At 33.3% G+C, this 20,116-nt stretch overlaps 2 protein-coding genes across 2 annotated transcripts; one reads left to right on the plus strand and one right to left on the minus strand.

The window, feature by feature from the left end:
* Positions 1-6,170: 6,170 nt before the first annotated feature.
* On the plus strand, positions 6,171-8,469 carry LOC105794072 (pollen-specific leucine-rich repeat extensin-like protein 3). The gene is made up of 3 exons (XM_012623067.2): positions 6,171-6,270; positions 6,818-7,714; positions 8,132-8,469. Exons 1-3 carry the CDS (start codon positions 6,204-6,206, stop codon positions 8,164-8,166), a joined length of 999 nt encoding a protein of 332 aa, XP_012478521.1. The 5' UTR covers positions 6,171-6,203; the 3' UTR covers positions 8,167-8,469.
* Positions 8,470-8,781: 312 nt separating this feature from the next.
* Positions 8,782-19,066, minus strand: LOC105794071 (glutathione reductase, chloroplastic). The gene is made up of 17 exons (XM_012623066.2): positions 18,920-19,066; positions 18,637-18,799; positions 17,599-17,663; positions 17,442-17,511; positions 15,825-15,896; positions 15,522-15,725; positions 14,726-14,799; positions 14,559-14,642; positions 14,085-14,172; positions 13,908-13,989; positions 13,054-13,127; positions 12,405-12,512; positions 12,169-12,233; positions 11,731-11,844; positions 10,903-11,002; positions 10,082-10,135; positions 8,782-9,154 (listed from the first exon to the last, which is right to left on the minus strand). Exons 2-17 carry the CDS (start codon positions 18,775-18,777, stop codon positions 9,059-9,061), a joined length of 1,491 nt encoding a protein of 496 aa, XP_012478520.1. The 5' UTR covers positions 18,778-18,799; positions 18,920-19,066; the 3' UTR covers positions 8,782-9,058.
* Positions 19,067-20,116: the final 1,050 nt, after the last annotated feature.

Here is a 20,116-nt window from a genome sequence, read left to right on the forward strand (position 1 = left end):
CAATAACGAGATCAAAGGCCCGACAAATGCGTTTCAAACTAAATGGGACCATTCAGGAGTTTATTAGCAAGGCCTTAGATGCGTACATGAAAGAAAGAGAAAATCAAGATTCACTTTCTTGTTTTCAAGAAAATCAAGAAACCGAATCTTGAACCAATCTTGCTGTTTGGAGCGATTTCAAGAATCAAGAAAATCAATATTTCAAATCTTGGAAATCTTGGTCCAAGAAACCAAATCTTGCAGCCAAAGTTCATTGGATCTCCGTTACGAGCATCAACGAACCAATTTCGGTAGAAGATGGAATACAAGCCCAAGTTCTTGAAGGCAAGGCCCAATAAGATTATTCCAAGCCCAAACAAGAAGACAAACCATACTTACTTGAAAATCAGGCCAAATTGTCAAAGTGGCCCAATTTGTAAAGTTTTATTTTTTAAACGCTTAGTTTAAATTTTTATGAAGATATTCAGTCCAAGAGGCCCAATTAAAAGCCCTTGGCCGAATTTCCATTTAAATATTAAAATAATTAGGAGTTTTTTATTTTTAGTTTTCTAATTAGATTAGGAAAACACTTGAGAGGCCTATATAAAGGCTTGGCCGGCCACCTTGTTATTCACTTCTCAAATATATTAAAAATTTCAGATTTGTTTAAGTGCAGAATTCTCCTGGAGTTTTTCTCCAAGAATTCTCTCTTGAGTTTTCTTTAGAAGTTGTTTTAACAATCTTTTGATTGTGGGAACCATCTTCAGCCTTCTTTTTGCCATTGATATTCTTTGGAGGGGAGATTAGAGCCGTTTGAAGGGAGTTGTGAAATCTTTCAGGATTTCAAGGCTTCTTAGGACTTATCTTTTAATTTCTTTCTGTCAATTTTTTCTTTTAAATTCTACCTGTGTCGATTTTATTTAATCACTTTGTTTGCTGTTCTTGTTGCGTTTCAGGCATTCCAAAGCATTCCAAATCTGATTCGCCCTCTTCTTTATTAAAGATCGGATCTCCCCTTTTGTTCTTGGCAGCAAAATTCGTTCAAAATCCCTAAATTCCTTGTTCTTGCCGATTTCTTCTTTTCAGATTTGGGTTGTTTTGATTGCTGGAATTTTGGGGAAATTTGACTTGCTGTTTGTGTCTTTCTTTTCAGATTCGGCAGATTGGAGTATTCCTTGGGGTTCAATTACATGTTCTTGATTCCCCAAGAACCTTTATTAACAATTATTCCTATTCTCAATTTGATTCTTTGCTGATTTGGGGATTTTTATTCTAGATCTGGAAATTTAAAGTTCTAATCTTTTAATTTCTGTTTCGTTTTAGATCTGTTCGTTTACAGCCTCGTAGGAGTTTTCTCATGACTTGGCAACTCGATCTTGGTCTGCGTGCAACCCTCTATCATTCATCTTCTTAGATCGTTCATGCACTTGCATGGAACATGCATTCTCATAAATAGGCGCTTTAATGGATGTAGGTTCATGAACTAGTTACATGCATCTTGCAGATTCATCCTCCATGATGTGCATGCATGTTACCATTCATTGTGCCGCATTAATTGCTGAATTCTTTCCCCTTGGACATTCATACATATAGCTCATACATGAACATGAACCAAATGGTCACATTAAGCTCCTTTTGCTCCCACTGTCTATGCACATGAATTGGTGCATTAAATTTAGCAACTCCAAGTGCATGTATTTAGCTTGAGAAGAAGTTTTCTAGCAGCAGCCAATGTGAACAACCTAGTACACATTAAAACACGGTTTAAAGGCAACATTAAAAAAAGGTTTAAACATAATTTAATTTGTATAAACTTAGACAAACATTAATGATGTCAGAATTTAAGACACTTAATTAAAACACATATTAATGATGTTCAAAATAAGACATAATTAAAGACATATATTAATGATGTTTAAACTAAGACATAATTAAATACATATATTAATGATGTTTAAACTAAGACATAATTAAGGACACAAACTAAAATAACTAAAATGGATTGAAATCATTATTTCCAGCAGCCGAATTAAACAAACTGAAATTAAAACTTTGTTTGAAGCACGTGGCATGGAATGCATAGAGTGCATATCCAAGCTTGATCAATTAGTCCCATGACAGCTTCTACCCAAACTCGATCAATGATAACTGTGACAACTTCTTTGAACATCTTAGCTCGTGCACGAGTAATTGGCCCTATTGGCAGCTCAATTGGATCACAAGCTATTTGCTTGACATTAAGAGTTGGGTCCATGTCCATGCTTGCATCACTCTTTCATTTGTTCCTTGAGTTGATCTTGCCTCAATTCCAGCTCTATGGTATGCCCCCATCAACTTCCTTAAGGGTCTCTTTCACATCATCCATGGAACCCTCAAGTTTGACAACCTTGCCATCCAAAGCTAACAGCATATCCCTCAAGTTGTTAGCTTTTTTGCCCCTCCCACAGGTCTCCATAAGCTCAACCTACTCGTCTACTCCTTTCGACATCTCAATCGGTACCTTTGAACACTGGCTCTAAAACCAACTATCACGCAGCTATAACTTTAGTCTCGCAATCTATGCAGCCTTAGTTGATTTCTTGGTTCAAATTTTCCTAAGTCAACCTAACTCTCGCAAAGTGAGAATTCTCATAAAAATTATCTAAAACACCAAAAACAAAAATGAAGCAAACTCAAAAAAAAAAAGCAACAAGATAATTGAAAATGCCACAAAAAAGTAATGCACACAAAGTGTTTGAGTAAATACTCTCAAATATATTCTTTAACTATCAACAGAATGGATACAAATGAGGGGAAAGGCCTTTATTTACAGTTGAGCTCCCCCAGATCCAACGGTACAGATCGAATTACATCAATAGATGATATTAGTGCCTATCTACAATATGAGACTCCTAAAGGATTTAGACTCTATACATCTTTATCCCTTAGAATTTACATTAGTTACCCTGATAACTCTAGTTTTGCTGGAGTGTTTCACTAGGCTACCAAGGCTTCAAGTAGATGGGATTCTCCATGGGTTCCACGAATCGAGCCAGTTCAAGTGGGTCAAATGAGCCTCATTTAATCAGTTGACCTCCGTGGGACATTCAAGGCGCAATGGTCACAGGTTTTGATCCACGACCTGTGACACTAGAGCATGTATCACCAACATACCAACCTTTTGCTTAATACTTTGAGATACACTTGTTATCAATACATCAAAGTATACATAGTCATTGACTTACTCAAGATTAAGGTAAATTACATGATGAACATCACAAGAGAATTAATTTATAAACGGATTTAAGATTGATTTATCTAGAATCCAGTCCGATGTATTGTCAACCTGTACAATCACATTTCTCTCTATCTTAGGAGTCAATCCTACTCCGATAGCTAAGATAAGTTATCTCCCTAATTAGACTTATATAGACAACATAATAGTCCTAACATGAGTCATTTTCTCATCATGAGCTCGTGGACTTTTTAGACTACCTTCTAACATAAGTTGTCTTCTATATTACAGAACAATCTTTATCATGCAACTCAATGTTAGTTAAACCTCAGATAATCAGTGAGTAAATATTTACTTAAACCATTTGTATTTCATGCAAAACCAATGAGAATATCCGTACAAAGGATAATGAATAAACATGTGAAAATTTTAATCAATCAATTCAAAATATTACAGTGATTTATAACAATAAAGTATATGGGTTAACAATAAAGTAATTCAATTGGTAATATTTAGCTACTCCTATGACTTGTTTTTAGCAAAGAGTAGGAAAAATTTTCACTTATTTTGAAAATATCTTATTTTTATAAGAGTTATTACTTCTCTTTCTAATTTCAAGTTTAAAATGTACTAATTATTCTTTATTTAATATCTAACTATTACAATACATATATAATAGATACAAAAAAATGTCCTCATATTATTACACTAAAAATCATACAAGGCTTAAGTGGATATAACCCAACACTTGGAACCTTGAGGACAAGTAATGTGATGAATGAAGATAGTACATTACGAGAAGGCACTGAAGGACACCAAGAATATACTAAAGAGGCGACGAAAGAAAACCAAGTCAATGATCCTCAAGGATTATATGATGCAAGGGCAAGGAATTTATTTTGATGGGTAGCACTATCTAGTATAAAGAAGTGAAGATGACCTAAAGAATAGGGAGGCAAATATTCTAGAAGCAAAGTCTTCTTCCCTGATTTAGTACATTCTTTCTTAATCCACCATCCTTTATTTATTACTTCTTTGCGTGGTTTGATTCTGGAGCTAACTCATTGTTCCACATACTTTATTGCTTTCTCAAATGCTTTATAAACTTTTATTCTTGCAACTTAGGCACCCTTGCATTAATTCATGTCTTCGTTCTTTCTTATTATTATAATGATAATTTTATCTACCTCACCATATCATCTCCATGCTCCTCACGTTTATGCTGAATTTTCTTTTGGCTTTCAAGATTAGAGAATATATTTTTTGAAATTTTTTATTTGCTTCTTTCGTAGAAGCACTGAGATTATCATTTTATCTTTTCATGGAAGATGATGACATTAGAAAAGCATATCTTCTCTAATCTTTATGTCCAAACACAAATCATAACAAGTTTGAGGCATTGAAATTTTACATTATTTTATGTTCAAAGTGATTAATTATGATTTCGTCATATTCAATATTTTATCTTAAAAGTTGAAATAAGAGTTTCAGTTTCCTTAATGAAAAGAATATATTTCATTTTATCACCTCTCAAATATCAATAAATTAATATTTAATCCTTTAGCCTATCAGAAATTTTTATTTTTACCCTTTTTATAATTAATTTTTAATTTAAAGTTTTTTAAGTAATTTTATCAAAAATATTGAGTGAAATAATAAAATACATTACACTCTCAAGCAAAAAATTCAAGTTTGAACTTTGAATATGACATCATTGAGAGGAACAATCACGAACTTTTAATCTTTATAAACAGAAAAATATACATAAATGATACATTAATTAAACCAAAATTTAATGATTTTATCTTAGGCCCCTTTGCGTAAAGTTACTAGCTTGGTCCCTACTTACCCCAAAGTGATGGCCCATATAGAAGGGCAAATAATCATGTTGATGCTTCAGTATGACACGTTACATCGATGCTAAAATATGCAGCAAAAGGGCACATTTTTACGATCTCACCAGTCGTAAAACTTTCTAAGAGGAAAAAAAACAGTTGTAAAACTGCCTTTTTCATTCTAATATTCCAATTAGTTAAGACTTTTATAGAGAGGGTCCAACAGGATATTTCAACATACCCAAAAAAAAAAAAAACTTTGCACAAAGCTTAATCCTCCCAATGGCAAAATCTCAGCTTCATCTTTGATTAATATCACTCTCTAGTTATACCATTTGGACTCTTAATTTTTAAAAGCACTTATTCTTTTTTATATTTTTTTCGGATTTACATTCAAATATAAATATATATACAATTAAATTATCATTTATTCTTTTTCATATTTCAAACTCATCATAATCCAATTCTCAGGATGATTCAAATCATAAAAATTGTGAGAAAGTGAGAGCTTTGAGTAGAAAGCAAGCAAGACAAAAGCGCAACCAAAAACCTTCACTTTGATTTTTCCCAATATGAAAGCAAGCATATATGCCAAATTTGCATCAACAACATGAAATTTTTAAGTTAGATCAAAGTGAACAACTTCCTTTGCACCTTTTAATCCCTTTACATTATTCTTCATATTTACATTTCTAAGCAAAAGTGAGTACTCATTTACATAATCAACTCGAGCCAAACTCGAGTTTAATTTCAAATTCGAGATCCCTCAAGTTTTAACTTTAAAAACTCAAACTTGATTCAAGATAAAAACCAAACTACTCGAATTCACTCGATTAGTAAAAAATAAGATTTAATTCTCATGCTCAGGTCTAAAGTCGATTATTTATGCTTCAAGCTTAAATTCAAAATTAAAATTTTTCAATAATGTGCTCGCTTGTCATTGGAGTCAAATTTTAAAATATTAAACAAATTAAATTTAAATATTAATTTTTTCCGAATCGAAACAAATATGTCATTTACATCCGAGTTACAATAAAAGTAGATACTCAAGAATCAAATCTTTGATGGCCAACATACACAGTTGTCTCCTTTGGTTGCCTTTATATATGTCTCAATTATCAGTCTTCTGCTCTTTGAATAGTCTTTGAGTGATTTGGCATTGCTGAAATTGAATCATGGAAAACAGGCTTTGCATGTTCCTTCTCTTTTCAACAATGGCGGCCACTCTTTCCATGCATTGCGGTAAGCTGATTTCTGCTACATTATTGTTTTATTTAAGTTCCTCATTTTTACCATGTCAGTGGGGCAAATCCAAAGAGGGATCAAAATAAAATTATAATTTTTTTAGAATTAAATGTAATTATATCGTTGGATTAACCTACAATGTTATTATTTTTAAAAAGATTTATAATATTAATATTTTACCCTTATGACAAGGCCCTGCCCCTAGTACTAGAAGTGTGGTAAAGTATTCCATGGTTTTAGTTTTTGACAGTCCAAATGTTGCATGGAGTATATTTAGTTTGCTTCGCCTCTAATGAATATACAAACTCGCATCATGTAATTTATGTCTTCCTCAGTAAACGAATATTTCTATTTTGTTGTATAAGTGTGAGACATTAAGTAGTCATGCCATGTTTATGTTCTAGTTTTGGTATTATAAGCTTAGTTGTTTTAAACCCTAACATTTGCAATCTTTTCATTTATTCAGGGTGATATATATTACTGGGGAAGGGCAAAAATGTTTTGGGATGATTAAATGTAAATCTAACAGTTGTTTATTGGGCAGATGCAAGAAAATCAATGGAATATATCAAAGATCCAAAACATCAAAGAAATTCAATCATAAAGCACACAAAGAACTTAGAGCTAATGAGTAAACTTATGAGTTTAGTGATTGAACAACCCACTGATACATCAAATACTCAACCTTACGGAGTAAGCTCACCATTTTCTTTGCCACCATTTGATTCTTTGCCCCCTGAAAATTCACATCCTTACTGTGTTAACCCTCCAAATACCCCTCAACCTCCAATTGGAACCTCACCTTCCCCACCCTCTCCCTTTTACAACTTTCCTCCTCTTGGCCCACCACCAAGCCCACCCGGAATAGTTCCAAACCCGCCGATTATATTTCCAGGCCCACCCGGAATAGTCCCGAACCCACCTAGTATTTTTCCAGGCCCACCTGGAATAGTCCCGAACCCACCTAGTATTTTTCCAAGCCCTCCACAAGCAATACCAACACCAACAGGTTACATACCAAGCCCATCGGGGCCGGTATTGAGCCCACCCTATTACGAGCTGAGCCCACCAACCGTTGTTGTGAGCCCACCATATAATGTTCCATCACCATTTGGGCTTAATCCAAGCCCACCAGAGTTTCTACCGCCAATTGTGTACCCACCCCCAACGGTTCTACCACCTCCTAATAGGGCTCCAACCACAGCATTATGGTGTGTGGCTAAGCCATCAGTGCCTGGCCCAATCATGCAAGAGGCAATGAACTATGCATGTGCATCCGGGGCGGATTGTGATTCAATTCAACCTAGTGGTCCATGTTTTCAGCCTGACACCATCTTTGCACATGCTTCCTATGCTTTTAATAGCTATTGGCAGAAAACCAAGATTGCTGGTGGCACGTGTGAGTTTGGTGGCACAGCCATGCTTGTCACAGTTGATCCAAGTGAGTTTCTCCATTAGATCTATCTATGGAAACTGACCGGTTTGGTTTAGGCCGCCTTTAAATAGGGTTTATTAAGCTCTGGACTTGGCCTAGTCATAAGATATAATTACAGTTTATCTAAGTGAAACTTTCAATTAGATTTTCCCATAAAAACTATCTGACTCGATTCAGACTATCCTTTGAGTAATGATTTTCAGGAGAAGGCAGGGTCTTTGCCAACCTTGGTTTGGTAAAATTTATTCTTTTGGTCCCCAAAACTGAGAAGTTTTGGCTCCAAAAATTTACAATTCAATCTGACACTACTAAAAACTCAAATCTTATGCTCTTACAGAGTTTTGTCAAGCCAAGACCCGGTGAAAAGTTTCTATTGTTATAAAATGGGTTATTAATTTGTGTTAAACTTTCGTGTGAAAACAGGTTACGACGGTTGCCATTTCGAGTACCAATATTGATTGGTGAAGATAGAAGAATGATCTCCTTTCTTTTCTCCAATAAACAATGTAAATTTACCATGACCAAAACTCCCCAACATAAATTTTGTAATTATAAAAGTTACATAGTTGAGATTCTATGAGGCCGTTGATTTAGGGTTCTTTCTATTTTCCTTTCTAAGGCTTATAACTGAAAATTGTACTGTGTAAACTGGCTCTCACTTCTCCCTCCATGAGAACTGTAAATTGTATTGCTAACTCCTGAAATTTGCATGAGATCAATAAAATGGGAGCATGAAAATGTTTTCATTTACTTCATTAAAACCATGCTGTTAAATGAATCAAACGATGTTATTTCATTAAAAATAAAAAATTCAATAACTTGACATTATCTAAGTCACAGTATATCAAATACAAACCATTATATATTGTTTGTATTGTAATCCTGGCATTTGGATTTTGGCCCCTAGTATAACAGCAAAAAGCCACTCGAGTTAAAATATACGTAATCTTCATTTCTTTTCCTTGAAATGCCTATCCGACGCATATTCAGTACAAAACTACAAAAACATATGATCATTCAAACACAAACAAATTCTAAAATATTGAACAGGCAATGTAACTAAACCGTTAACATAGTCCAATAATAACTTTTCATTACTACAGAACTCAATGATGCTAATCCAAATTTTTCAGTACGCTGATAAGGTACAAAGGTAAAAATACAATGGTGGTGGCCACTATTTTTAACAAATACAACATAAAATAAGATAGATGAGCCTTTTATTGTGAATAAAGATCAAACCAAATAAAACCCTTACCAATTAACTATTACCTTTTCTCTGAAATATCTATGATCATAAGAAATGTTGCTTCTATATCACCAGGACTGCAAGTTTCCTTGATATGTTGTCTACAGATTTGTCTTTGGTTTCCCGCTACAGGTAATACGCCGTGAAACAGATCGCATGGTCACAAACTCCTCGGCAGCGGAAGGATGTATGCCAACCTGAGGAAAAGAGTTCAAAAACTTGCTCAATAAATGAAAATTCCCATTAATAAACTCACTCAATCTTGACTAGGATCAATGCATTAAAATAATTTTATTAGTGCATAATAATTTTTTTTAAACATTTCTTTAGAGCCTAACAAATACAAGCAAATTTTCACTTAACAATTTTTTACCTTTTCATTTAAACTCTTTCTCAAAATAAGCGCTTTCTTTTTACATAAACAAATTGAACGTCATCTTTAATTTGGCGATGAACACGACACACTTGACACATTAACTTCAAAAATTCAATGTAAATATGAATTGTTGTCTCTGTTTAGTGTTTATCATTTATAAGTTATCCACGTATTTTTTATTAAAAGAAAATATTAATATACAAATATAAGAATTAAGCATAAAATTCTTTATAAAGTAATGAATAATCTAATCATTTTATTGATAATTAAAATTACTTAATATCTTTTTTCCTTAGCCCCAATTGTATTATTTTATATGGGTTTATTGTATAAGAAATTTCACAAACGGGATAAGCTCGGATGGCCAGGGTCAGATAGATCCTTGAAGAAATAAAAAAAACGATGTTCCAAAATCTTGTCCTCCATAAATAAGCAAACTAATTATATTGGAAAAGCTACAGTGTGTAGCCAATGATTATAACATCTACCTTTGCATTTTCAGACAAAATAATTATCATAACGAGAAGTACGTCAAATCTTTGCTCATGCAAACACATAATTGACAATCTACGGGTTAACTATTTGCTATTCATTGCCTCTAGCTAAAAAATTACTCTGCCTAAAGAAACAGCTTCACCTAATTGGTTTGAGATAGCAAATGCAGCTTGATGTTAAATCAATCTAAAGTATAGTATTAGAGTGCATAAGTCAAACCAGAAAACTAGTTTTGAAGACGAGTTCAACTTACTGTGCTGTCAAATTGTGCTTTAGTCGCTCCACACTTCAGTGCAACAGCAATGCCCTAAAATGAAAAACCAAAAAGAAAACATTAGAGCTATGATTATTTGGCCTATAATATGCAATGTGGTTCACCTCATTCTTGAATGCAGCCTATTGCAAGAGAAAACAATGAGCAAGGCCATCAGGCATATAACTTTGCTGTGTAGTTCACCTACCTTATGCAACCTATGCAAGGCAAAACCACACACAAAATTGGGCACAACTAATCATTGCTATTTGCATAATATTTTGAAAAATAATAGCAATTTCATTGACTCTTCTTTTTTTTCTTTTTTTCTTTCTTTTTTTTGTTTTTTGAATATCCACATCCAACACAAATATAGATATACGAGGATATGACCCTCCAAATGGAAGAAAATTTTTTAAATAAAAAAAGAATCATACTCATTAATATGATCAAGCAATAAGTGCAGCATAAGATGGTGCATCTACATTCTACTAGAAGGCGCAAGGTCTCTAGGAAGTCCATGATGACATAGAAATCATCCTCTTTTGGCATCAGAGTTTATTCTCTAGTACTTGAATTTTCGATCAAGGAAAAAAGGCAATGTAAGAAAATGTTGATCGTAAAACAATGTACTATCTCAATCCAATTAAATTTTCTTAGGGCTATGTAGAATTTACCCTATTCACTTGCAAAATCAGACCACATTACCAACTAAATTCATATTGTTTACCATAATCTTTATTTAAATTACCAAGGCATTAGTATTTATACGGACAAATGGAGACACGTATGTACTTCAAAAGAACCAACAAACAAAGTACCTGCATAATTTCAGGTGCATCTGGACCACACATAGATGCACCGAGTACTTTATCAGTCTCCGCATCAACGACTAACTTCATAACAGTCTTTTCTTGCCGTCTAGAAGCAGAAGAGGAGAAATTTATGGATTGCAAAGAACAAAAAGTACTAATAGTACATACAAGAATTGAACAATATTGAAAATATTGTTAATATTTTTCAAAAGGAAACACTAGCCTCCTTAGTGTCAAAAAACATTATATGCATTATATTAGGAAAAATAGAAGATTTGAAACCCAAATATGACTATACAAAGAATATAAGATTGCATCCCAAAGCCACATTGTACAAGCTTCTCAATTTACTACCTTAAACTTCTGTCAGTATGAAACTTTGATCCTAGAAATTAAAGAGAGGGGGGGGCAACCAAAAAACAACAAAACAAACTTGCTTAAAAAATGAGGTCTCCAAGTGTAAAACCAATTCCTGAGAACACAATCTAGTAAAAGATGCAAATGAAGATATGTTATACAACTTAATTGATAGATGAAACTGTCAGAAAAAAGGAAAAGGCAAGAGGGGCTAACACAAAGATGGTTGCATATTTTTATATAGGTTCTTATTAACGGGCACCTTTAGCTATTGGTTAAGGATTTTTTAATTACTATTTTAGGGAAAATATTACTTTTAATGAGCTACTCTTACTGAATTCAAGAAGAAGCAATATACTAATTACACTTTTCTTTTTACAAGTACAATGAAATCAATGCCACTATGTACTGGTTAACATTTTCTCTTTTTATTTATTTATTTTTCTGTGCAATAACATCTCAAAGTCATCATCATACCCAGATACAGTGTTCTTCATCGGATTGAAGGTTGATGTGAAAACCAGAACATCACCATTTGCTTGCTCAATTGCCTGCTCTTCACTGAGACCAACAACAGAAAGTGGAGGGATGCTGCAAAATAACAAATGGGCACAGCAATTAATTTACTAAAAGGAAAAATGGAATGTAAAAAGATAAATGGACACTAGCCATATAAAAAGATAATAAATGCATAGGTCCAACAGTAAATGTGGTACTGGTACTCAACAAAAAATTTGAACAGCACTCCGAGTAAGGATAAAAAACCCAATAACTAGAACAACTCTAAATCATACGGTCCTCAGAAGAAAGAAACTTAAACATGATTTTTTATTGATATACTATAGATTAAATTAAATTATCCATACACCAACAAAACCACCACCAGAGGCATGATGTAAAGAGAGATCTCATTACCTAAAAACAGCACAAGGTACATGGCTGTAGTCTGGTTTGCTAGGTTCCTTACCAAAAACAGTTTTCTGCAAGCATTTCCCCAGACAACAAAAAGAGAAGGGAAGAAACATGTCATTGCATTAAAAAAAAGTTTAACATATGTGATTGCTCAAGTAATCATATGTGATTGCTTAAGTGGGGGCAAAATAGCATGCTTGATACAGGTAAAATATAAGAGCTTCAGACAGAACACTTGCCGCAAAGCAGGTTCCTTCCATTAAGGCTACAGGAGTCAGGTTCATCCGATTTGTAACGTCACCAACAGCCCATATACTAGGAATGCTAGTACGTGAGTACTCATCCACCTGCAAGATGAAGATAGATTGACATTAGTGTAATAAAAATTCAACTAGGTCATGCCACTGTTATTTTCATGCAATATAGGAGAACATACACAATGTAATTAACATAATTATGTAAACTAAATATCCAACAAACCATTCAGAACGAAAATTGGAAAATAAGTTATCTTTATATATAGATCAAAGATGTGGACAAAATGAACAAGGTGCACAAATAAAACGAAATGCAGCACAAACAATGTCACTTAGAGAAGGCCATTTTAGCTTTACATAATATAAGCTCTGAAGCTATGCATAGTTCTTTCTATAGGCATGCCTTCTTAAACACTATCAGCCTATCAGGGAGTAAAATTCCATACTTCCATGGTACAAGTCAAAATAAATTATCCAAAAGAACCAGGAAATAAAGAAACACAGCATCAGATTTGTGGCATTAAAATCATACGCATGCAAGTTGACATTATTCAGATGCCAACTTATTTCAAGAAAATAATTTACTAATATTTGATAAGAAACATGTATAAGAGACGGCTTAACAAAAAACCTTCACAGCTCCTGTGTTATCAAGTTCCACACCTACAGCTTCCAGATTCAACCTCTTCGAGTTTGGTAACCTGCCTGTAATAAACAGGAGAGAAAATCAACACTCCAACTGACAACAAAGTCAAAATATCTCCCAAAAGAAGTATATTCTCAATGATAATAGCAGGCCCTCAGTATACCAAGTTTGTGAAACATATGAAAGTTCAAATGCAGAAGATTCAGATCTTAAAAGACATTGAATAATATTACCAGGACCTTCAAAAGCATGAATAAGTACTTATATAGAACTGCACCAATTAGTAGCGAGTAATTCAAAATTTCACTAACAAATCTAAAAGAAATACAAAATAAGTAAGGTTCAAAGTACCAATTTCAATGCATTTACTTTTCAAATTTTTCAAAGAGTAATGATGAAGACAAATATGAGAACTACTATATTTTGAATATTTAACATTGCATGCAAGTTTGATCATCAAGATAAAGGCAATGTTGAATGACCATAAAATAAACGTTTATCACGGATATACACGAGCGAGCGAGAGAGAAAGAGCTAATGACAATTTTATGACAAATTGAATAAATGAAGCAAGCAGGAAGACATTCAGTCTCTAAACATTTAGAACTGATAGTAACCCAAAAAGGGTGAGAAGCAGAATGTTATCACAAATGGGCACCTGTGGAACTAAACGGTGTAATGGTCATTGCCATTCATCCAAGAAATAGAAAAGGCAGGTCTTTCAGACATCAATATAGAATTCTACAAGAGATTGAGAGAAAAATAAAATGGAATAAACTAAACAAGGATATGGAAGTAAGAAAAAATTTTATCAGGGTCTAGAAAGGGATTGCAACCACCTGTGGCAAAGAGTACAACATCTGCTATCAACTCTTCACCGTGGTCTGTAGTAACTTTTATGCCATTATCTGTTTTAATCAACTGAATTCACAGTTATAAGAAAATAGATTAGTATAAACTAACAAATATTGATGGAATATAAAAGAAAAACTGAATAAAATTTAAAAACTGAGTACCTCAGTCAAATTCGTCTGTGGATGCAAATTAATTCCCCTTCCTTCCAGATTTCTAGCAACCACTGCCCTCATTTCATCATCAAACCCTCTGCAGGATAGACATATATCTTACCACTTCTAATCTTGGTCCCCACCCTCAGTTATAAACCTAAAGCCCATCTCTTCCCGTTTCATAACAGTCTTGGTAATTTTCTTATGAATATATTTAAATCATTTTAAAGAACTACCAAATGCCCACATCAGATTGGAACACTTTTAACTTCCAAATGAAATGCCAGTGAAAACATCAGAGGTACACATAAAGTATGAAGCAGAAATTTCTAAACATTTTAAGAGGACAGTTCTAAAACAATTATAATCACCATAGGACTTGTAAAAAACATCAAATAAAATTAACTTAGATAAGATCAGGGAGTTCTTATGAAATACCACAAAAATCTGACAGTAATGGATAAAATCAGACTGAATAAGAACCTCAAAGGAAGCTCCTTTCTGAAAAAGAGGTCGACATTAGCGCCCAACCCTCTCCATATTGATGCAAACTCAACAGCAATGTACCTGGATGAGTACAAATCATCTTCAGATGTTAGCAAACTGAGCAGATGAAAAGAATGAACATGCAAATAGGACATCTATCATACCCTCCTCCAAATACAACAGCATGCTTAGGCAAGTCCTCCAAACTCAATGCTTCATCAGAAGTTATGCCCAACCCCTAAAACATAAATCAGGGAGAATTAAGAAACAAGAAATGGGAACGTTAGCAGTGATGTTTTAGAAACATATCAAATCTAGTAACCATTTGCACTTTGTCCATATTTTAAGTTTGGTCATATTCTAATACTAGTTACAAACAAAAAACAATCAAGCACACGAAGCCAGCAAGAAAAAGTAAAAGGTTGGCCCAAAGTTTATCCAATATCCCTGTAACAAAAGAATGCTTGTGAAAACAAGAAGCTAAAGTTCATAAATAATTATATGAAATCTCTTTATTAGCTCACTTTAAAAGAAAAAGTCAATAGGTAATGAACCAAACCTGCATACCTGCAACCACATGCCATCCATATTACATATAAACAAAATTGGTGATTTTGATAGAAGAAGCAAAAGATCATAATTAGGTCACATTCACACTACTATTCTAAATCATGCTACCTCTAAAGCTACATAATTCACTCCATAAGTTTGAATATTGCCTCTATGCCATATGTAGCAACCAAATTAACATCAAGGTAATTTGAGTCAAGTAAAAGGTATAGCTTAAAAGCAATTAAAATAAAATTTCATTCCTGAATCAATGGTATGGCAGTTATAAGTATTTGGTACAACAAATGAGAAGCTAATGTCATCATAAAGCTACATAGTATTTATAAAATACCAAATTCAGCGCATTGCATAAACTTTTTGATCATTCTAGAAGGGAATCAATGTATAAACCTGCCCAGGAATAGGAGGACGGTGTGCCCTGCTGCCAGTTGCAATTAGTATATGCTTTGCTGAATAGGACAATTTGGTGCCATCCAGTTGTGTCACCTCAACTTCATTTGGACCTACAATCTTTCCCTCACCTTCAAACAATTTAACACCAGCATTTGATAATAACCGCTTGTAAATTCCATTTAATCTGATTATTTCATCAGTCTACAAGTTCAAGAGGTAAAAAATAAAATAAAATTTCTGAAAATTTAAAATATATAACTAAATAAAAATAAAAGGGTACTGAAGGATACTATAATAAACCTTTTTATGTAGAAGCTTCTTCCAATTAAAATCAAGTTTCTCATTCAACTCCCATCCATAATTCCGAGCATCCTACAAAAAAAACAAAAAACAATTCAGTTATCAAGCATTAGCAGTTGGTTAACTAAACATGTCAGATTGCTTCATGCCAAAGACAACAGAATACATGCTTAAAATAGAATCTAACAGAAAAGAAGAGAAGAAAAAAAAAGGGGGAGGGTGGAATAACTGAATTAGAAAATTCGAAAAATAATAATAACAATTTTTGGATAATGAATATAAACAACAGTCCATATCAAATGCATAGTCATCTCTGTCAATCACATCTTTATTGATTTAAAGAAAAAAAGAAAAAGGAAACTTAGAGCAATAACAGGATGGAGAACTATCAAACATTCCAAATAGAAGGCTAAACCAGAATAGAATTCTTAAGCACGAGTGGACATCATTCCTATGGGAGAGGTTATAGCCTGAATTATATATGGTTTGCATGATGAATACAAACAGTCCATATGAAATAGATTGTCATTACCTGGACTTCGGACATGGGTAAAGATCCAAGTGAAGTACTCGTCAAGTCTCAAAATTTTAGACACAAGAACACAATCCAAATTTTGGACACAAGTACTCAGACACCTTCAAAAATTGGACCAAATTTGATAAATGACATTCTAGTATGTATTTTCTATAATCCAACTTTTCCCAAGGACCAAATTTGAATTATCACAAATCTTTGAAAAGTGTGTATATGGAGGCTGAATAGCAAAGCACATGAAAAGGGTTTCATTGGATTTTCTTTTTCCTTTAAAATTTATGAAAATAAAGTAAAAAAGATAAATATCCTTTTCATTTTCTAACCCTAAGCCGACCCTTCTCAATTTCTTTTCCTAAGCTGCCGCCGTGCTCTCTTTCTCTCTCCAAAACTTCCATTTTCTTTTTTTATCAAAACTTCATCTTTTTTTTAATTGATTATAGCCTCTTCTTCAAGGGTTTATTTTGTTCTTTCTCTCCCCAAAGCTTTCTGATGAGTGCCACCGCCCTGTACCCTTCTTCTTTCAAAACCTTTCCTTCTTGGTTTTTTCTTCTTCCTTTTTTGCATTTTCTTCTCTTCTCAGTTCTCACCCACCGCCATGTCCACCAATTTTCGCTGGATCTGATCTGTATCTCATGTTGGATCATGTCAACACAGGTACGGCACCCCAAACTGCCAAGCCTGGGTAACAAAGGATAGAAGGCTAAACCAGAATAGAATTCTCAAGCGGGCATGGATATCATTCCTAATGGAGAGGTTATTTATAGCCTGAAACAAACCTACTTTGCTACCTATTTCCCTCAAAATAGAGCCAAATCTGAAGGTATATGAGAATTCTAATGACTTTGGAATGGCAATGGGCAAATAGCTATATGTGCCCCAACAGTCCAACCATAGCATAAGAAGGTAGTAAACACATTATTGAATAGACTGATACTATAGAAATATCCTCCTATTCTTGAATCTTGTACAAATTTATAAGCCAACATCTTGTCAAGATTGTAACAAAGCACATAAGAAATTTTCTATAAATTAAGTTAGAGATTTTCCATCTAATATGATTCTAATTGAAATCACAGTCTCACCTCAAGTTCACTTCCAAATGCCGCTCCATAGACCAAAATCTTTTTGGGAACACAACCACGAATAACACACCTATGAACAAAATGTGAGACAAAAATGATAAGCAAACATAGCAAAGATGAAGCAAAACTATCTACATTATCAAAATAATCAACTTACGTCCCACCAACTCCTCCAATGACTTCTGAACTGATTGGATGAAATGGGAGCTCACAAATCCCAACCTACATGAAATTTGATTTAATTAATAAACATATAGACAGATAACATTTGAATTCTTAAGCCAAAAAGTATATATATTCGAAAAGAAAAATAAACACAATAGCAATAAAAAAGTCAAACTATATTCAAGAAAACAATGTGAAAAAGCGCAAGAAGCCAATGACCAACACTTCACCACAGCAAAAATGAAAATGCACAAATGGTTTTGCAATCAAATTTAATAGTAAAGATCTTAATGTAACAGAAGATAGCAATCATTTTTTTTTTAAAATATCAGTACCATATTTTGGCGAACACAAATAAAAAAGTCAAACTAAATTCAAGAAAACAATGTGAAAAAGCGCAAGAAGCCAATGACCAACACTTCACCACAGCAAAAATGAAAATGCACAAATGGTTTTGCGATCAAATTTAATAGTAAAGATCTTAATGTAAAGAAGATAGCAATCATTTTTTTTGTTTTAAATATCAGTACCATATTTTGGCAAACACAAAGTAAAAATTTTAGGTCTAATTAACCCATCCCATTAAAAGATTTCCATTAAGCTGAACAACTACTACAGCACCAGCAAAATACAATAACATAGAAGAAAAACACCCTAACATTTTTTTTTCCATTTCCATTGCTTAGAATGAAGCAATTAAACACAGGTAATGATGATAACTTCCTTCTTTCTTTTTTTTCTTCGCATTTTATTATATATTTTTTACTTCAAACTTCTGCATACGCTTAATATCAATTCAATTTATCACACTAACCCAAAACACAACCTCCTTCAAACGCTATACTCTTCACCGTTGCTAATTTAAGGAATATGTTCACCCAATTCGCACCAAAACATCCCACTTAGAATCGATTAACATATTTAATACATTAAAATAAGTATTTATCAAGCTAACAGATTTTGAGAAATTGATATCACTTTGAACAAATTCGATTTGATTAAAGTAAGAGAAGCTAGAAATTTGAGAAACCTTAGCTCCATAGTTAGCGGAGAATCTGGCAGCACGAACGCCACCGCTCCCGGCACCGATAACAAACAAGTCGAAATCATAATAAGCCTCCTCTTGATTCGTTTGGTTCATTTCCTCATCAACTAACATCTTCCTCGCCATGATTCACTTCGAAATGGAAACACTGTATCCACCAATAAAACAATAACAAAGTCATATAAGAGCCAACCAGTGGTCGGAAAGCCGCCATGTAATAACATTGAAATGAAAAAGGAAAACATTGATTTTCTAAGTGAAAGGTTACCTAAGGAGTGGTGATGGAGATTAGAGGAAAAGAAAAGTTGATTCTTTAGGGTTTTAGAAGTGAAGAATAATTTAAAAAGAAAATTAAATCATAGTTCTTTTCTTTTTTTCATAAATATATTTAAAGTCTAATTATGCAATCAGTCCCTATATTCTTCATATTTTCGAAATTTAATCCTTCTGCTTATAGTTTTAAAATTTTAATCCATCTACTCATTGATTTAAAATTAAAATTTAATTGAGAACACTTTTGATATACTTCTTCTAAATATAAATATGTGTTATCAACTAAAATTTTATTTTTAAATCAGATCTTTAAATATTAAAATACAAAACATTCAAATTTAATAAAATTAAGATAAATAGAGTAATTAAATTCTTAAAAATAATATGAAGAAGATTAAATTTTAAAAGTTGAAAGAGTATAAGGATGGAGGCATAATTAAATTTTTAAAAAAACTTGAGAGAAAAAGAGAGAATTTTTTTTTTCAAGAAAGAGAGAGGAGAAATATGTAAACAAAAAAGGAAAAAAGAGATGGCTTTTTTTTAGCTGAAGTGATATAAAGATGGTCGGGTTATGAATAGAGGTGCTCATGGGTCGGGCTGGGCCAGGTTTGGGTCGGGCTCCAAAAAAATTTTCATCCCGCTTCCTAGACCCGGGCTCGGCCCAGTCCGAAAAATGAGCCTGAGATTTTGTCTAGGACCGGCCCGAGAAAAAAATACGAAGCCCGGGCCCGCCCCGGCCCGACCCAATTTTTTTTTCTTAAAACTAATTATGTTATCTATAAAAATTATGTTAGAATTGATGTCGTATTACATTCTAAGTTTTGATTCTTAATAAATAATGAACCTATTGTCCACCATTTACTATTGTTTTTTTAACAACTTTATAGAAAATAAAGGCAAATCGCATAGAGGAAGTAGCAAAAGAAAGAAAGAAATTAACCTGGAAGTACTTCAAGACAAATTAGAGCTTTTGAGCAGAAGAAGAAGCAAGCAAATTCATCCAAAATTGCATTAATTCAAATTGATTTAATAAAAGCCATAAAAGGGATGAAAACAATATTGCAAACAAGATTTGCAGAAATCAAGCATGGTCGCCAGCTCCAAGACTCAATTTCAAATTCAAAAGGTGATCAAAAAAGGTCATAAGGTGAACTAGTCCAAATCCTAGTACTTGCACATATCATGATGTCAA

This window comes from Gossypium raimondii, chromosome 3 (genome assembly GCF_025698545.1).
Source record: "Gossypium raimondii isolate GPD5lz chromosome 3, ASM2569854v1, whole genome shotgun sequence".
In the NCBI taxonomy this organism is placed as follows: Eukaryota; Viridiplantae; Streptophyta; class Magnoliopsida; order Malvales; family Malvaceae; genus Gossypium; species Gossypium raimondii.